The sequence below is a fragment of the Vigna umbellata genome, chromosome 5 (assembly GCF_029865625.1).
Source record: "Vigna umbellata cultivar VRB3 chromosome 5, Vumbellata_1.0, whole genome shotgun sequence".
NCBI classification, from domain to species: domain Eukaryota; kingdom Viridiplantae; phylum Streptophyta; class Magnoliopsida; order Fabales; family Fabaceae; genus Vigna; species Vigna umbellata.
The window spans coordinates 39979508-39993493 of record NC_142169.1 but is presented as its reverse complement, the minus strand read 5'-3'; the positions used below and the strand labels follow the sequence as shown (position 1 = coordinate 39993493).

Genomic DNA, 13986 nt, shown 5'->3' with positions numbered 1-13986 from the left:
CAGTAGCCCTTTGCAACTAGCCTTGCTTTGTTCTTTGTGATATTTCCATCCTCATCAAGCTTATTCCTGAATATCCATTTGATTTCTATGACTTGATAATTATCTTGCTTTGGAATAAGTTCCCAGACTTCATTCCTTTCAAATTGGTTTAGCTCTTCTTGCATAGCAACACACCACTTATCATCTTGAAGAGCTTCCTTTATGTTCTTGGATTCTATCAAGATACCATAGAGTCTTCTTTTCCTTTTGAAAAATTAACCTGCAAAACAAAACAATAGAGTTTTGGTCCCCATAATCTCATTTGGGTCCTTTGAGGTTAGAGACAATTTACTTTATAACAGGAATCCAAGCATATTTTCCATTTGGAACATCAAAATGTTTAATTCTACATTTGTTAGAAGTGTGCCCCTTTTTCATACAATAAAAGCATGTGACAACATTTGGGTTTCCATAAGACACAGTTCCTTTTTCAACCCATACCCTACGGGTTCTTTTAATTTTGTTCTTACTTTTAAAAAAACTTTTGTTTTTATAAACCTTTCTAACAGTTATAGGCATTTCAACATTATTGTTTCCAGTTGCAACTTCAAGAAGATTTTCAAGAATATCAATATTAAGCATATGACTCTTACATGAAAGACATTCAACAGGATGTTCAACATTTGAAGACTCTTTCATTTCCAACTTGCAAATTTTATTTCTCAAACTTACTTCCTCATCTAATGCTTTCTCATATTTAATTTGCAATTGTTTAAATTCTTTTTTCAAAATTTTATGAGCAGCATTCAATTTCTCAGATTCATCAAGCAATTCAAGAAAAGCCTTCTGTACATCAAATTCACTAGATTCATAGCTAGAATTACTTACTTGGCTTCCAGCATCATCAAAATTAGCTGTCAAACACAAGTTTACTTCTTCAACAGAATCACTTGAACTAGAGGTGGTTGATGCATTATCCTCCCAAGCAATGCGAACCTTCTTCTTCTTGTGAATTTTCTTTTCTTTTCTTTCTTTACTTCTTTTGTTGCTTGAACAATAAGCTTTCACATGGCCTCTTTCACCACATCCATAACATTTGAAACTTGAAGAGGAACCTTGATAGTCCTTCTTTTCCTTCAAGATTTTGCTTTCAGATGATTTATCGTTGGCCATCAAGCATAGATTTTCTTGCTCATTAGAATCGCTTGAGCTTGAGGAGTTTGATGTAGACCATGAGTTCGAACAAGTCAACTTAGCCACATTCAATACTTCATCATGAGTGACTCTTAAAAATTTCCACATTTCCTGAGCACTTTTATAAACAGATACTTTGAAAAAATCATCAATGGTTAGTGCAGATAAAATTATATTCCGAGCCTTAATATCAAATTGGGCTCGTCTATTTTCCTCAACAGTCCAGTCAAAATATGACTTTTCTACTTCCACACCATCAACTGTATTTTTAGGAATATAAGGGCCATTTTGTACAGCTTCCCAGATACCTCTATCAACAGACCCCATAAAAATCTCCATTCTCACTTTCCAAAAAGCATAGTTATCACCAGTAAACAATGGAGGTCTATTAATGGAAGCACCCTCAGCATATACATGGTTTTGATTGTGAACGGCCATTTTCGCAAATGTTGAAAAACTATCAAAGCAAGCTCTGATACCAATTGATGGTATCGGAGGAGGTATTTTTCGAAGAGTATAGCGCAGCGGAAATAACACTCAGAGAGTGGAAAGCGTATTCAATCACAATTAAACTTAATTTGGTCCTTTTAGTAAAAATAATTTTCTTTCAGAAAATTAATCAAACAGTTGATATACGTAAAATAAAATCAGTGTAGGGAATAAGAAGATCAACACAGAATTTTTATCCTGGTTCTAATCAAAAGATTCTACGTCCAGTCGTTAATCACTATAAATAGTGATTAACCTTTTTCACTAAAAAATTGTTTAACAGATTACAAGATAATGAACAAGAATAAAATGAATAGAACCACTCTACCAACTTGAAGAGAACCGCTTCAGCAATCGACCAACGATTCACAAGCTTCTCCTTTCACAAGACCAGGCAGAGCACCTTGCTAACTTGAAGAGAGTCTGCTCCGACTATCGACACACGATACGCGAGCCTCTCCTTTCACAAGACCAAGCAAGGGAACAATGAACAAAAAGCTTTCTGAGAACGTTCCTCTGACAAACAGTGTTCTAAGCTTTCTCAGTTCAAAAACGTTGCTTTCTAATTTCTCCAAAACAAAATATATAGCCAAGTACACTGAGTGCCAAAGGTCAGCTCCCAACTGCCATGAATAATCGATTATTGTAAGTGATAATCGATTATTCAAGTCTGTTATAGGTTTTCAAAAATGTGATAATCGATTATATGAAGTGATAATCGATTATTCAAGTATGGCTTGTGATAATCGATTATTGCTTAATCATAATCGATTATTGTAGTTAAAAATGCAAGTTTACAAGGTTTACAAGAATTTCCTACTACATTTAATTTCTACAAATTGCTTTTAACTAATTCTAATATCTTCTGCAACTAAAACTTCTTGTAGCATCATCAAAACAAATTTCTTCAAGATTTACCAATACTCCTTATTGGTAACACTCTAATGTAGTTGGGCCTCAACATTTCAATAGCATAGCAAGGCCAAGGGTCAATGCAGCTAATATGGAGGTGAAACCGGCATTAATCCAACTGGTTAAGAGTAACCAATTTAATGGGTTGTCTCATGAAAGCCCATATGAGCACCTCACAACCTTTAATGAAATTTGCAATACAGTGAAGATAAATGGGGTGCCTGACGAAGCAATCAAACTTAGCATGTTTCCATTCTCATTAGGAGGCAACGCTAAGCTTTGGTTGAACTCTTTTCCAGAAGGGAGCTTTACAGAGTGGGAAGCTGTGGTGACAAAGTTCTTGAACAAATATTTCCCACAATCCAAGGTAAATAAAGGAAAGCAAGAGATATCATCTTTCAGGCAAGGCATGGAGGAATCACTAGGTCATGCATAGGATAGGTACAAAAGCCTATTAAGAAAGACTCCCACTCATGGATTTGACGAAGTAGAAGTAGTCCTATTAACAAGCAACAACAACAACAACAACCAACCTTATGGCAACAAATAGCTACACTTAATGAAAGATCAATAAGGACGGAAGAAACTCTTTAGCAATTCAATCAGGCAACTGCATCCACTCAAAAGAGCACTGAAGATGCTATTAAGAACTTGGAGATGCAAATGGGTCAAATTACTAAGCAGTTAGAAGAATGGCCTGACAAAAATTTTGGGGCTAATACTGAGGTTAACCCCAGGGAAGAATTTAAGGTGTTAGTGAGTTTAAATGTTGAAACAGTTGAGTTAGAAAGTGAGAAAGAAAAAGAAGAGAGAAAAAGAAAGAGAAGAGAGAAAAAAGAAAGAAGAGATAAGAGAGATAAAGAGTGAAGAAATTCTTCCTTTTCCAATAGATCATGAGAAACAATTTGATTTTACAGAAATATTCAAGATGTTGGATAATGATGTACCTTGGAAGGAGATATTACAGCACATTGCAGTTTATACAAAGCCTGAGGAAGAAGTCTCTACAAAGAAAAGACGTAGAGATGATGAGACAAAGGAGTATAAAGCTGTTAAAAAGAAGTCATTCCCTCCAAAAGAAAAAGATCCAGGAGGTTTCTCCATTCCATGCGCTATAGGGAAGAAAAGAATAAAGAAGGCTTTACTTGATTTAGGATCAAGTGTTAACTTGATGCCTTATTCCTTAGTTGAACAGATTGGTGATCTTGATGTGAAGCCTATAAAGATGAATTTATTAATGGCAAATGGATCCTCAAAGAATCCCTATGGTATAGTAGAGGATGTTATAGTTTGTGTAGGCAAACTACAGTTCTTGGTGGACTTTGTGGTGATGGAGATGGAGGATGAGAGGATACCCATTATTCTCGGAAGACCGTTTATGAAAACGGCCAAAGCCATCATTGATGTGGATGAAGGCATAGTGGTATTCTAAGACCGAGCAGAAAGAGTTGTTGTAGATGTCTTCAAAGAAGAGAGGCAGATGCAGGGGGAAGAAGCTAGTCATAAAGCTACATATCAAGATGTACTCATGACTAGCCCTGTAGATGAAAAGCCAAAGGTCAAAGGTAAACATTGTTTTTTGTTTCAGGTACAGGAAAAAAAAAAGATTGGGAAAGGAAGAAAGGCCCATGATGACTGGATGCAAGAACGACTCCAACTTGGTAAACCTGTAAAATTCAAAAACAAGTTGTGGGTTGTGAAAGACTACAAAGAAAATGAGGTGATAGAGATAGAGTCTCCACATTCCAGAAGAGTCAGAAAAGTGGACCGGAAGCAGTTGATGAGTTGGTGTGATATGAACATCAACCATGAAGATGGAACATGAGCTTTATTGGGTCAAGCTAGTGACGTTAAAAGAGCGCTTGCTGGAAAGCATTCCAGTGATTTGAGGACAATTTTTCTTTTGATTTTATTTTGACTTTGTAAATTTTTATAAACTTGGACATTACTTCTGTAAATTTTTGGGTATAGCATCTACTGAAGGATGCTAGGTGGTTAAGTATCTACTGGAAGATACTAGGTTTGACACCTATTGATGGGTGTTGGTGGATGTTTGGGTCAGGCTCGTGACGTTAAACAAACGCTACCTAGGAGGCAACCCAGTTGATTGATTATATTTTTGTTTTTTTGTTCTGCTTTAGTTGCATGATAGGGAATTGGATGCATGCATGATCTGGGAATTTAATTGCAGGAAGCAAGTGAGGGGCATGAGTAGAAGGCACCTAGGTTAAGCTAGGAAGAAGAAAAGCACAACACGAAAGTGCCGCTGAGTGGCAAACTGCCGCTGAGTGGTAGTGTCACAGAATGGGCTTAGGTTGCCCCTTAGCGGAACCCGAGCCCATTAGGGTATTTTTATACCCCAAGTCACGCTTTGGCCTCTATTTTCAGATTCTTCTCTGTACACACACTCCTAAACACTTTTCCAAAGGTTCTCTACGTTTTCCCTTCATTCCTCTTGAGAAAATCTCCCTTCCACTGACTTTCTAACTAGTTTTTCCATCTAAGTTTGGGGTTAGGAGAGAGCATCATTGGTCTTCACAGTTTGAAAGTATTCTCTACTCATCTAGCATCTCCACCCAAGTAAGTCAAGCATTTTTCATTCTAGGGTTCTTGAGCATGGACTTGATTGTTGAAGCATGAATTTTTAGGGGTTTTGATTCCTATGCATGATTTGATTAATTATTTGATGTTTGAACCGATTGAACTGATTGATTTTGATCTGGAAGCATGAAAATTGTATGTGGGTGGAGTTAGGAAAGGTCAAAAGAGTGTTTTTCAAAAATCTGCATAATCACCGCTCAAGGGTAAATTGTCGCTAAGCGGCATCTGACAGACTTTGATTTTTGGCTGAATTTTGTACTGGATTGATGCACTGGTGGTGCTGAGGGGTGATTTTGACCCTCAGCGGTGGTTTAGCATGGATATAGGATGTTGTTTTTGGTTTACTAATGATTAACAATATGTCTTGTGGTTTTGTAATCTGTGTTTGATGTACGAATGACATCCTCTTCAGGCAAAAGAATGAAGACCATGGCATCCAAAAGGAAAGAAAAGGAACTAGAACAACCCCACTCTAGTGGGTTCCTATCTCGCAAACATGAGAATCATTTTAAGGTGGTTCAAGATAGGAGGCTCCTTATGGAGAGGAAAGTTGGAATGATACCTAACTTTGCTCCTCAGTTTGGAGAGCAACTATTGGGAAGGAATTGGGGGAAGCTAGCCACATACCCTGCACCAACCAATATAGCTGTGGTGAAAGAATTTACACCAATGCAAGGAAGATTGGTGATTATCCTGATGAGGATTACCTAGGCTATGTCAAAGGCCACGCTATTAGGTATGATCCTGACTCTATCAACAACTTCTTGGGTACTATATGGGCTGGTGAGCAGTGCTAGTTTGCTCTATGTATGGAAGAAGGCATTGATTTTGATGATGTGGAGAGTGTTCTGTGTGTACTTGGAGGACATTTTTAGAGGAACAGAACTGGTTCTGTGGTGAACATTAGGAGGACCGACTTGAATCCTCTTGCAAAGTATTGGATGACACTTTCTCATGCCAACATTCAGTCATGTTCTCATGTTTCAGACATCACTCTTAGCAGGGCACTCCTCCTTTACTGTGCGATCAGGAACTTGAATGTCAATATTGGACAGGTAATAGCTAATGAGGTAAGGGTGTGTGCTAACACAACAAACAACAAAGCACCCTTAGGACATCCTTCTTTGATCACACACCTGTGCAAGATAGTTGGGGTGGATACTTCTACTCCACCATTTGAGAGGCCAAGGAAAGCAATTGATTTGGCCTATTACAGACAATATTGTGGAGGTGAGGAGGCAGCTCAGCCAGTTCCACCACGCCGTACTCGCAAAGAAAGAGGATAAGCACAGAGTCAGGCATCTGTAGAGACACATGAAGTAGAGCCTTTTCCAATGAGGGACATGTATATGTCTCTTATAGGTGCACAATTGCAATCTATCCACAGAGCGCAGGTGGTCACAACTGAGATGATTGTTGGAATGTATGATACACCTCCAACACACAGGTGGACTATGGATGAGTTCCATAATGTGGTAGCTTGGCCAGAGGACCAAGCCCAAGGCGACAGAGCTGGAGCAGCTGAAGCTTTAGCCATGGATGAAGATGATTCTGATGATGCTGAGGATGACACATTTGAGGATGCTGAAGATGAGGAAGAGGAGGAGGATATAGATGACAACATAGACTAATGAGGAGCTGAGATAGCATTCACTGATGGATGCTATCAACACAAAAGCAGGATGTATTTTATGCTCTGAACTTATTTGCTTTTGTTTCTAGAATAGGGTTTGATGTACTTAATTGGAAACTTTGTCTGTTATGATGGTTTGCTTATGATTGTTGTTTTATAAGTAATGCCTGATGATGCTTTGATATTGATTGATGTTGGGATGTGCATATTATATGCTTATACAGGTGATTCACAAGCTTTGTGAACAAATGCATGATGTTGTGATTGTGATTATGATACTAAGCAGTATGTGTATATGTGGAATATGAATGAGCTTATATGCGAGGTTTTGAGCTCCAGAGTTTTTGTGATAGTAAAGTGAATGAGTGATTACCTCTTATACACTTGTGTTTGAGTGAAACACTTTATCTAGTGAGGAAAGATTCCATGAGCACATGAACATCCATACTTAGTTGATTGATCATTCATGAAAAGAAGCATTTGTTGGATACTAGGAGATTGTGTGAACACTAAAGCATGTGCATGTCTTGATTGAAGTTTTTATTATGAGCTTAATTGAGTACTTACTTATCTTGAAAAGAGGATTTTTGAATGGAGTGAACCATTGTATTGATTGGTAGAAGATTGAGTTACGTCTTGTTTGCTTGAGGACAAGCAAAGTTCTAAGTTTGGGGTTATGATAACAGTTGAAAAACTGTTATTTTCATGCTTAAAATTGATACTAAAAGAAACCTTTAACACTTAGAAACTAGCTTAGAATCATGCTTTTGTTCATATTTTTAGAAATAAGAGAGTTGGACAGGGTTATGCTTGACTTCAGTGTTTTATGCAGGTTTTAAGGTGAATTTGATGAAGGAAGTTAAGAAGGATAGAGATGGAATTAGAAAAGAACTCAAAAAGTGCAAAAGAAGAGAAGCCGCAAGTACCGCTCAGTGCCAGCTTACCGCTGATTGGCACTAAAGAACACTAGTTGGCTCCGCTGAGGGGTGAAAGTGCAGCTGAGGCGAAGAATCCAACCCACGCACTTACCACTGAGCGGCAGTTTACCGCTGAGCGATGGTATTTTGGGCTTAGGCCCACTTTTCTGTAATATTTCGAATAATATATAAGCTTTAGGACTTCCTAGGGTTTGTATCTTTGGCAGAGTACGAAGCAAACACTCACCTTTCCACCCCTTGGAGGAAGATCTTGGATGCTAAGGCTACCTACTCAACTTTCTAGGGTTCTATCTTTCACTCTTTCATTGTATTTCATCTAGTTTCACCATGAATATGGTGAACTAAACTCTTCTTGTTGTTGGGGAATCAATGTAATCTTTTGAAGCTCTCATATATGGAATTTGTGTTTAAACATCTTATTTGAGATACATGCTTTCTTTCATAATAGTTAGGGTTTTTCTTCTTTGCTCAAAGCATGCATTGTTTAACTCATTCAATGCATGATTATTGATTTTGTCGATACGGGAACGTACGGGGAAGTCTAGATCCGGGGAATTTCTCCCAATAAGTATATTGGTTGCCTTAAGCTCCTGTGCTAAATAAACTAATTATTAGGAATGCTAGGAATCGTATGAACTCGTAATTAGGGAGAAGCCTTCTTGAAAGGTAATTTAGAGAGTGGCATTAACAATGATGAATTGAATGTTGAATTCCTAAAATATATGAGAGTGGATAAGATGAATTTGATAAACCCCAACAACATATTCATTCATATAATCCATTGAAAGTGTTTGTATTTTGTTTTAGCCATTGATCAACCTCATGCATACATGTTTATTTTCGTCTTTTGCATAGTAAAATCCAATTATTTTGTTCTTAAGTCTTAGCTAACCAACAAATCACATAACTAAACTAGGCCGTGAGTCCTTTGGGAGAACGATACTTGGTCTTACCGAGTTTATTACTTGAAACGATTCGGTCATACTTGCCGATTGTTCAACAAGTTTGTGACATCATATTTTGGTGATCATAAATTTGTCCATCAAGTTTTTGGCGCCGTTGCCGGGGACTCGTGGCTTAACTAGTTAATTTGTGTGATTATTGATTATCTTTGACTTTAATTTTGAATTTCTGTTTTTATTTTCGGTTTTTATTTGATTTGGTTTTATTTTATTTGATTTTATTTTATTTTATTTGATTTGATTTTATCTTATTTTATCTTATTTGATTTTATTTTATTTTATTTTATTTTATTTTATTTGATTTTATCTTATTTGATTTGATTTTATTTTATTTTATTTTATTTGATTAGATTAGATTTTATTTGATTTGATTAGATTAGATTTTATTTTATTTTATTTTATTTGATTAGATTAGATTTTATTTTATTTTATTTGATTAGATTAGATTTTATTTTATTTTATTTTATTTTATTTTATTTTATCCTCTGAATCTTTTATCTTCTGAATCTATATCTTCTCCTATATCTTTTTGTGCTAACAAATCTTTTCTAGGGTTTTGTTTTCTTGTGCATGCAGGAAGCAAATAGAACAAGGAGCAAGAAAACAACAGAACCTCTGCTTGAAGGTCTAGACGAGAGTAGACGGAGGAGAAGAATTCGAACATCTAGAGAACTTTTCCCTTCTCCAGAAACTCTCTTACAATCACCACCACAAGGTTCTGTTCATAGCACAAAAAATATGGAGAACAACAATGTTAGAAGAACTCTTGCTGACTACACCAATATAGCTGGACCTCAGCACTTTAACAGTATAGCTAGACCTAGAGTCAATGCAGCTAATATGGAGGTCAAACCAGCACTGATTCAACTGGTGAAAAGCAACCAATTTAATGGGTTATCTCATGAAAGCCCATATGAGCACCTCACTACCTTCAATGAGATTTGCAACACAGTCAAAATTAATGGGGTGCCAGACGAAGCTATCAAACTTAGCTTGTTTCCTTTCTCATTGGGAGGCAATGCTAAGCTTTGGTTGAATTCTTTCCCAGAAGAAAGTTTCACAGAGTGGGAAGCAGTGGTCACAAAATTTTTAAACAAGTACATCCCATAATATAAGGTGACAAAAGGCAAGCAAGAGATTTCTTCATTTAAGCAGGGTATGGAAGAATCACTGGGGCATGCATGGGACAAATATAAAAGCTTGCTAAGAAAAACACCCACGCATGGCTTTGAAGATCAGGAAGTAGTATTAACTTTCCTTGGAGGGCTTGGTTCACAAACCAAGATGATGCTGGACGCCTCAGCAAGAGGCAATATTAAATGGAAAACTCCAGAGGAAGCAACAAAGATTATAGAAAACATGGCTACTAGTGATAATGAGCTACACAGTGAGAGAGGAGCTCCTATGCAAAAAGGAGTCCTCCAATTATAGACACATGATGCCCTGCTAGCTCAAAACAAAATTCTAACTCAACAGCTGGAGACTCTGACTAAAACTCTTGCACAATTACCCAAAGAGTTGAAAACTGCTACACAGGTACAAACCCAGTTGTGCGAATTGTGTGGAGGCGACCATATCAATGGTCAATGTGCCTTTCCAGTTGAAGCTGTAGAGGATGTAAACTACATGACCAATCAATATCGTCAAGGAAGGTACAATCAGGGGTGGAAACCACACCCAAGTATTGGTCAAGGGCAAACTGGGCAAGCTGGTCAATATAATAAGCAGTAGCAGCAACCCACCTTATGGCAACAGTTATCTATGCTTAATGAGATGTCCATGAGGATGGAGGAAACTCTCAATAATTTCATACAGAAGACTGAGTCTACACAGAAGAGCACTGAAACTGCTATCAAAAATTTGGAGACTCAGATGGGGCAGATCACCAAACAGGTGGAAGAAAGGCCAAGTAGAAATTTTGGGGCTAATACTGAGGTTAACCCCAGAGAAGAGTGCAAGGTGGTAGAGAGTGTTGATGATGAGAAAGTTGAGTTAGATACAGAAGAGAGAAGAGAAATAGAGAGCAATAGCACTTTTCCTTTTCCAATCCATCAAGGGAAACAACTGGACTTCAAAGAGTTATTCAACATGGTGGATAATGATGCACCTTGGGAACAGATTCTGCAACAGATTACGGTTTACACTAAATCTAATGAAGAAATCTCTACAAAGAAGAGACGTAGAGATGATGAGGCAAAAGAGTGTATAACTGTTAAAAAAGAGTCATTCCCTCCTAAAGCAACAGACCCAGGCAGTTTTTCTATCCCTTGTACCATAGGGAAGAAAAGGGTGAAGAAAGCTCTTCTTGATCTAGGTTCAAGTGTTAACTTGATACCTTACTCTTTACTGGAGCAAATCGGCAATGTTAATGTGAAACCTGTAAAGGTTAATCTAGTAATAGCCGATGGATCTTCAAAGGAGCCATGTGGGATTGCAGAGGACATTATAGTTTGTGTTGACAAACTTCAGTTCTTGGCAGACTTTGTGGTGATGAAGATGCAGACAGAGAAGATACCTATCATACTTGGAAGACCGTTTATGAAAATGGCCAGAGCTATCATTGATGTAAATGAAGGTATAGTGGTGCTCTAGGACAGGGAGGAGAGAGTGGTTATAGACGTCTTTAAAGATGAGATGCAAACACAGGAGGAAGAAGCTAGTTATAAAGCTGCATTTCAAGATGCACCCATGACTAGCCGTAAAGATGAAAATCTCAAGGTTGCAGGGAACCATTGTTTGTTGTTTCAGGTACACAAGGAAGAAAAGATTGGAAGAGGAGGAGAAATTCCTGGTGACTGGGAGAAAAGAAGACTCCAACTTGGCACACCTGTAAGAATCAAGAACAAGTTGTGGGTTGTCAAGGGCTTTAAAGAGAAGGAGATAATAGAGATAGAGTCTCCACATTCTAGAAGGACCAAAATAGTTCACAGGAAACAGCTGAGGAGTTGGTGGAATGACAACATCAACTATAAAGAAGGAACTTGAGCTTTACTGGGTCAAGCTAATGACGTTAAAAGAGCGCTTGCTGGGAGGCAACCCAGTGATTTAAAAAACTTTTAATTTCATTTTGGTTTGTAATTTTTAATCTGTTGAACATGATTTTGTGAATATTTTGCTGAACATAGCATCTACTGATGGATGCTAGGTGGTTAAGTATCTACTGAAGGATACTAAGTGTGTAACACCTACTGATGGGTGTTGATGAGAAAATTTTGCACCTACTGATGGGTGTTGGTAAGTTTTAAACACCTACTGATGGATGTTGGTGGACTTTGGGTCAGGCTCGTGACGTTAAACAAGCGCTACCTGGGAGGCAACCTAGTTGATTGATTGTTTTTGTTTGTTTCATTTTAGTTGCATAATAGGGTTTGCATAAGTATTCTAAACATTGAATTGCAGGGAACCAGTGAGGGGCATGTTTAGGAGGCACTTAGGTTAAGAAAAGAAGGAGAAGAGCACTTCACGAAAGTGCCGCTGAGCGGTACTATCGCAGATTGGCTTTGGTTGCCCCTTAGCGGGACCCGAGCCCATTGGGGTATTTTTATACCCTAAGCTGCGTTTTGGTTTCTCTTTTCAAACTCTTCTCTGCACACACACTCCTACATACCTTTTCAAAGGTTCTCTACAACTTTTCCCTCATCCCTCTTTAGAAAATCTCCCTTCCACTCACTTGCTCACTAGTTTTCCATCTAAGTTTGGGGTTGGGAGAGAGCATCATTGAAGGGGCTGATTTCTTCATTGTGGTTTACTAATACTTAACAATGCATCTTTTGGTTTTGTGAATTATGTTTGATGCAGGGATGGCCTCCTCATCGGGCAAAAAGAATCAAGACTATAAGATCCAAGAAGAGGAAGATACAGAGGACAGCTTAGATTGATGAGGAGCTGAGATAGCATTTACGGATGAATGCTATCATATGCTTATGCTTTTGGGGTTTAAGTTTTCTAAACTTATTTATTTTTTGTTTTAGATTAGGGTTTGATGTACTCTATTGGAAACCTGGTTTGTTATGATGGTTTGCTATTAACTGTGATTGTGTGATAAGTAATGCTTGATGATGATTAGTGATTGATTGATGTTGAGATAGATGTGCACATTAAAATGCTTATACAGGTGATTCACAAGCTTTGTGAACAAATGCAGGATATTATGATTGTGATTGTGAAATTAAGCAGGATGTGTATGTCAAATGTGAATGAGCTTATATGTGAGGTTTTGAGCTCCAGAGTTTTTATTGATTGAATGCTATTACTTTGGAAACATGAATGATTTTGCCCAGGTTTTCTATGATTGAATCAATTGCTTGTTTTGCATCATGTGATCAAGGTCGTTTGTTGGAACCCTTTTTATTGGCCAAATTCATAAAGTTAGCCCACTAAAAGAGAACACTTTGTGTTCTATCCTTTGAACCCTTAGCCTTGAACATACACTGAAGCCCTTGATTGAAAATCTTTACCTTGAGTTAAGTAGAAGATCTTGTGTGGTATTGTTAAATGTTCAAGTTTGGGGTTGTTGGGAAAACATGAAAAAGGAAAAGCATTGAGCTAAGAGCTAAAAAGTAAGAATATGCAAAGAAAAAAAAAGAAAAAGAAAAGAAAATAAAAAGAAGCAAAGCTCAATGCAAATGCAAAGGCAAGTTGGGAAGAATAAGAAAAATTGTGTTGTTATGATTCTCTTAACTCAAGGATTTTGTGATCCAGAAAAACCAATTTTCTTGTTAGCCCAGCCACATTATAAGCCATTGAAAAGTCCTTGTGATGATGCATGCTTGTGAATGTTTTTGATTGTGGTAAAATGAAAGGCAAAGTTGATTCATGTGACATTGTGATAGTAGAGTGAATGAGTGATTACCTCTTATACACTTGTGTGTTGAGTGAAACACTTTACCTAGTGAGGAAATATTCCATAAGCACATGAACATCCATGCTTAATTGATTGATCATTCATGAAAAATAGCATTTGTTGGAATTTAAATGACTTTGTGAACACTAAAGCATGTGCACATCTTGATTGAACTCTTGGTCATAAGTTTGAGTGAAGTTGTTACTTATCTTGAAAAAGAGGATTTTTGAATGAGGGAACCATCATATGAATTGGTTGAAGATTGAGTTACATCTTGTTTGCTTGAGGACAAGCAAAGTTCTAAGTTTGGGGTTGTGATAACAGTTGAAAAACTGTTATTTTCATGCTTAAAATTGCACAAAAAGCAACCTTTACACTTAGAAACTAGCTTGAAATCATGCTTTTATCCATATTTTCAGAAATAAGAGAGCTGGA

The 13986-nt window shown here is 37.4% G+C and overlaps 1 protein-coding gene across 1 annotated transcript; it reads right to left on the bottom strand.

Annotated features, from left to right (window-relative positions):
- Window positions 1-217: 217 nt before the first annotated feature.
- LOC148198340 (uncharacterized) lies at window positions 218-1611 on the bottom strand. Its single transcript, XM_088115763.1, has 2 exons — window positions 868-1611; window positions 218-259 (listed from the first exon to the last, which is right to left on the bottom strand). The coding sequence occupies exons 1-2, from the start codon at window positions 1609-1611 to the stop codon at window positions 218-220; spliced, it is 786 nt and encodes a 261-aa protein (XP_087971889.1).
- Between the last annotated feature and the right edge of the window lie 12375 nt (window positions 1612-13986).

Coding starts and splice junctions, on each gene's coding strand:
- LOC148198340 (XM_088115763.1), bottom strand. CDS start 1,611: ATGGCCGTTCACAATCAAAACCATGTATATGCTGAGGGTGCTTCCATT. Junction 260..867: donor TTGATGATGCTGGAAGCCAA/GTAAGTAATTCT, acceptor TTTGTTTTGCAG/GTTAATTTTTCAAAAGGAAA.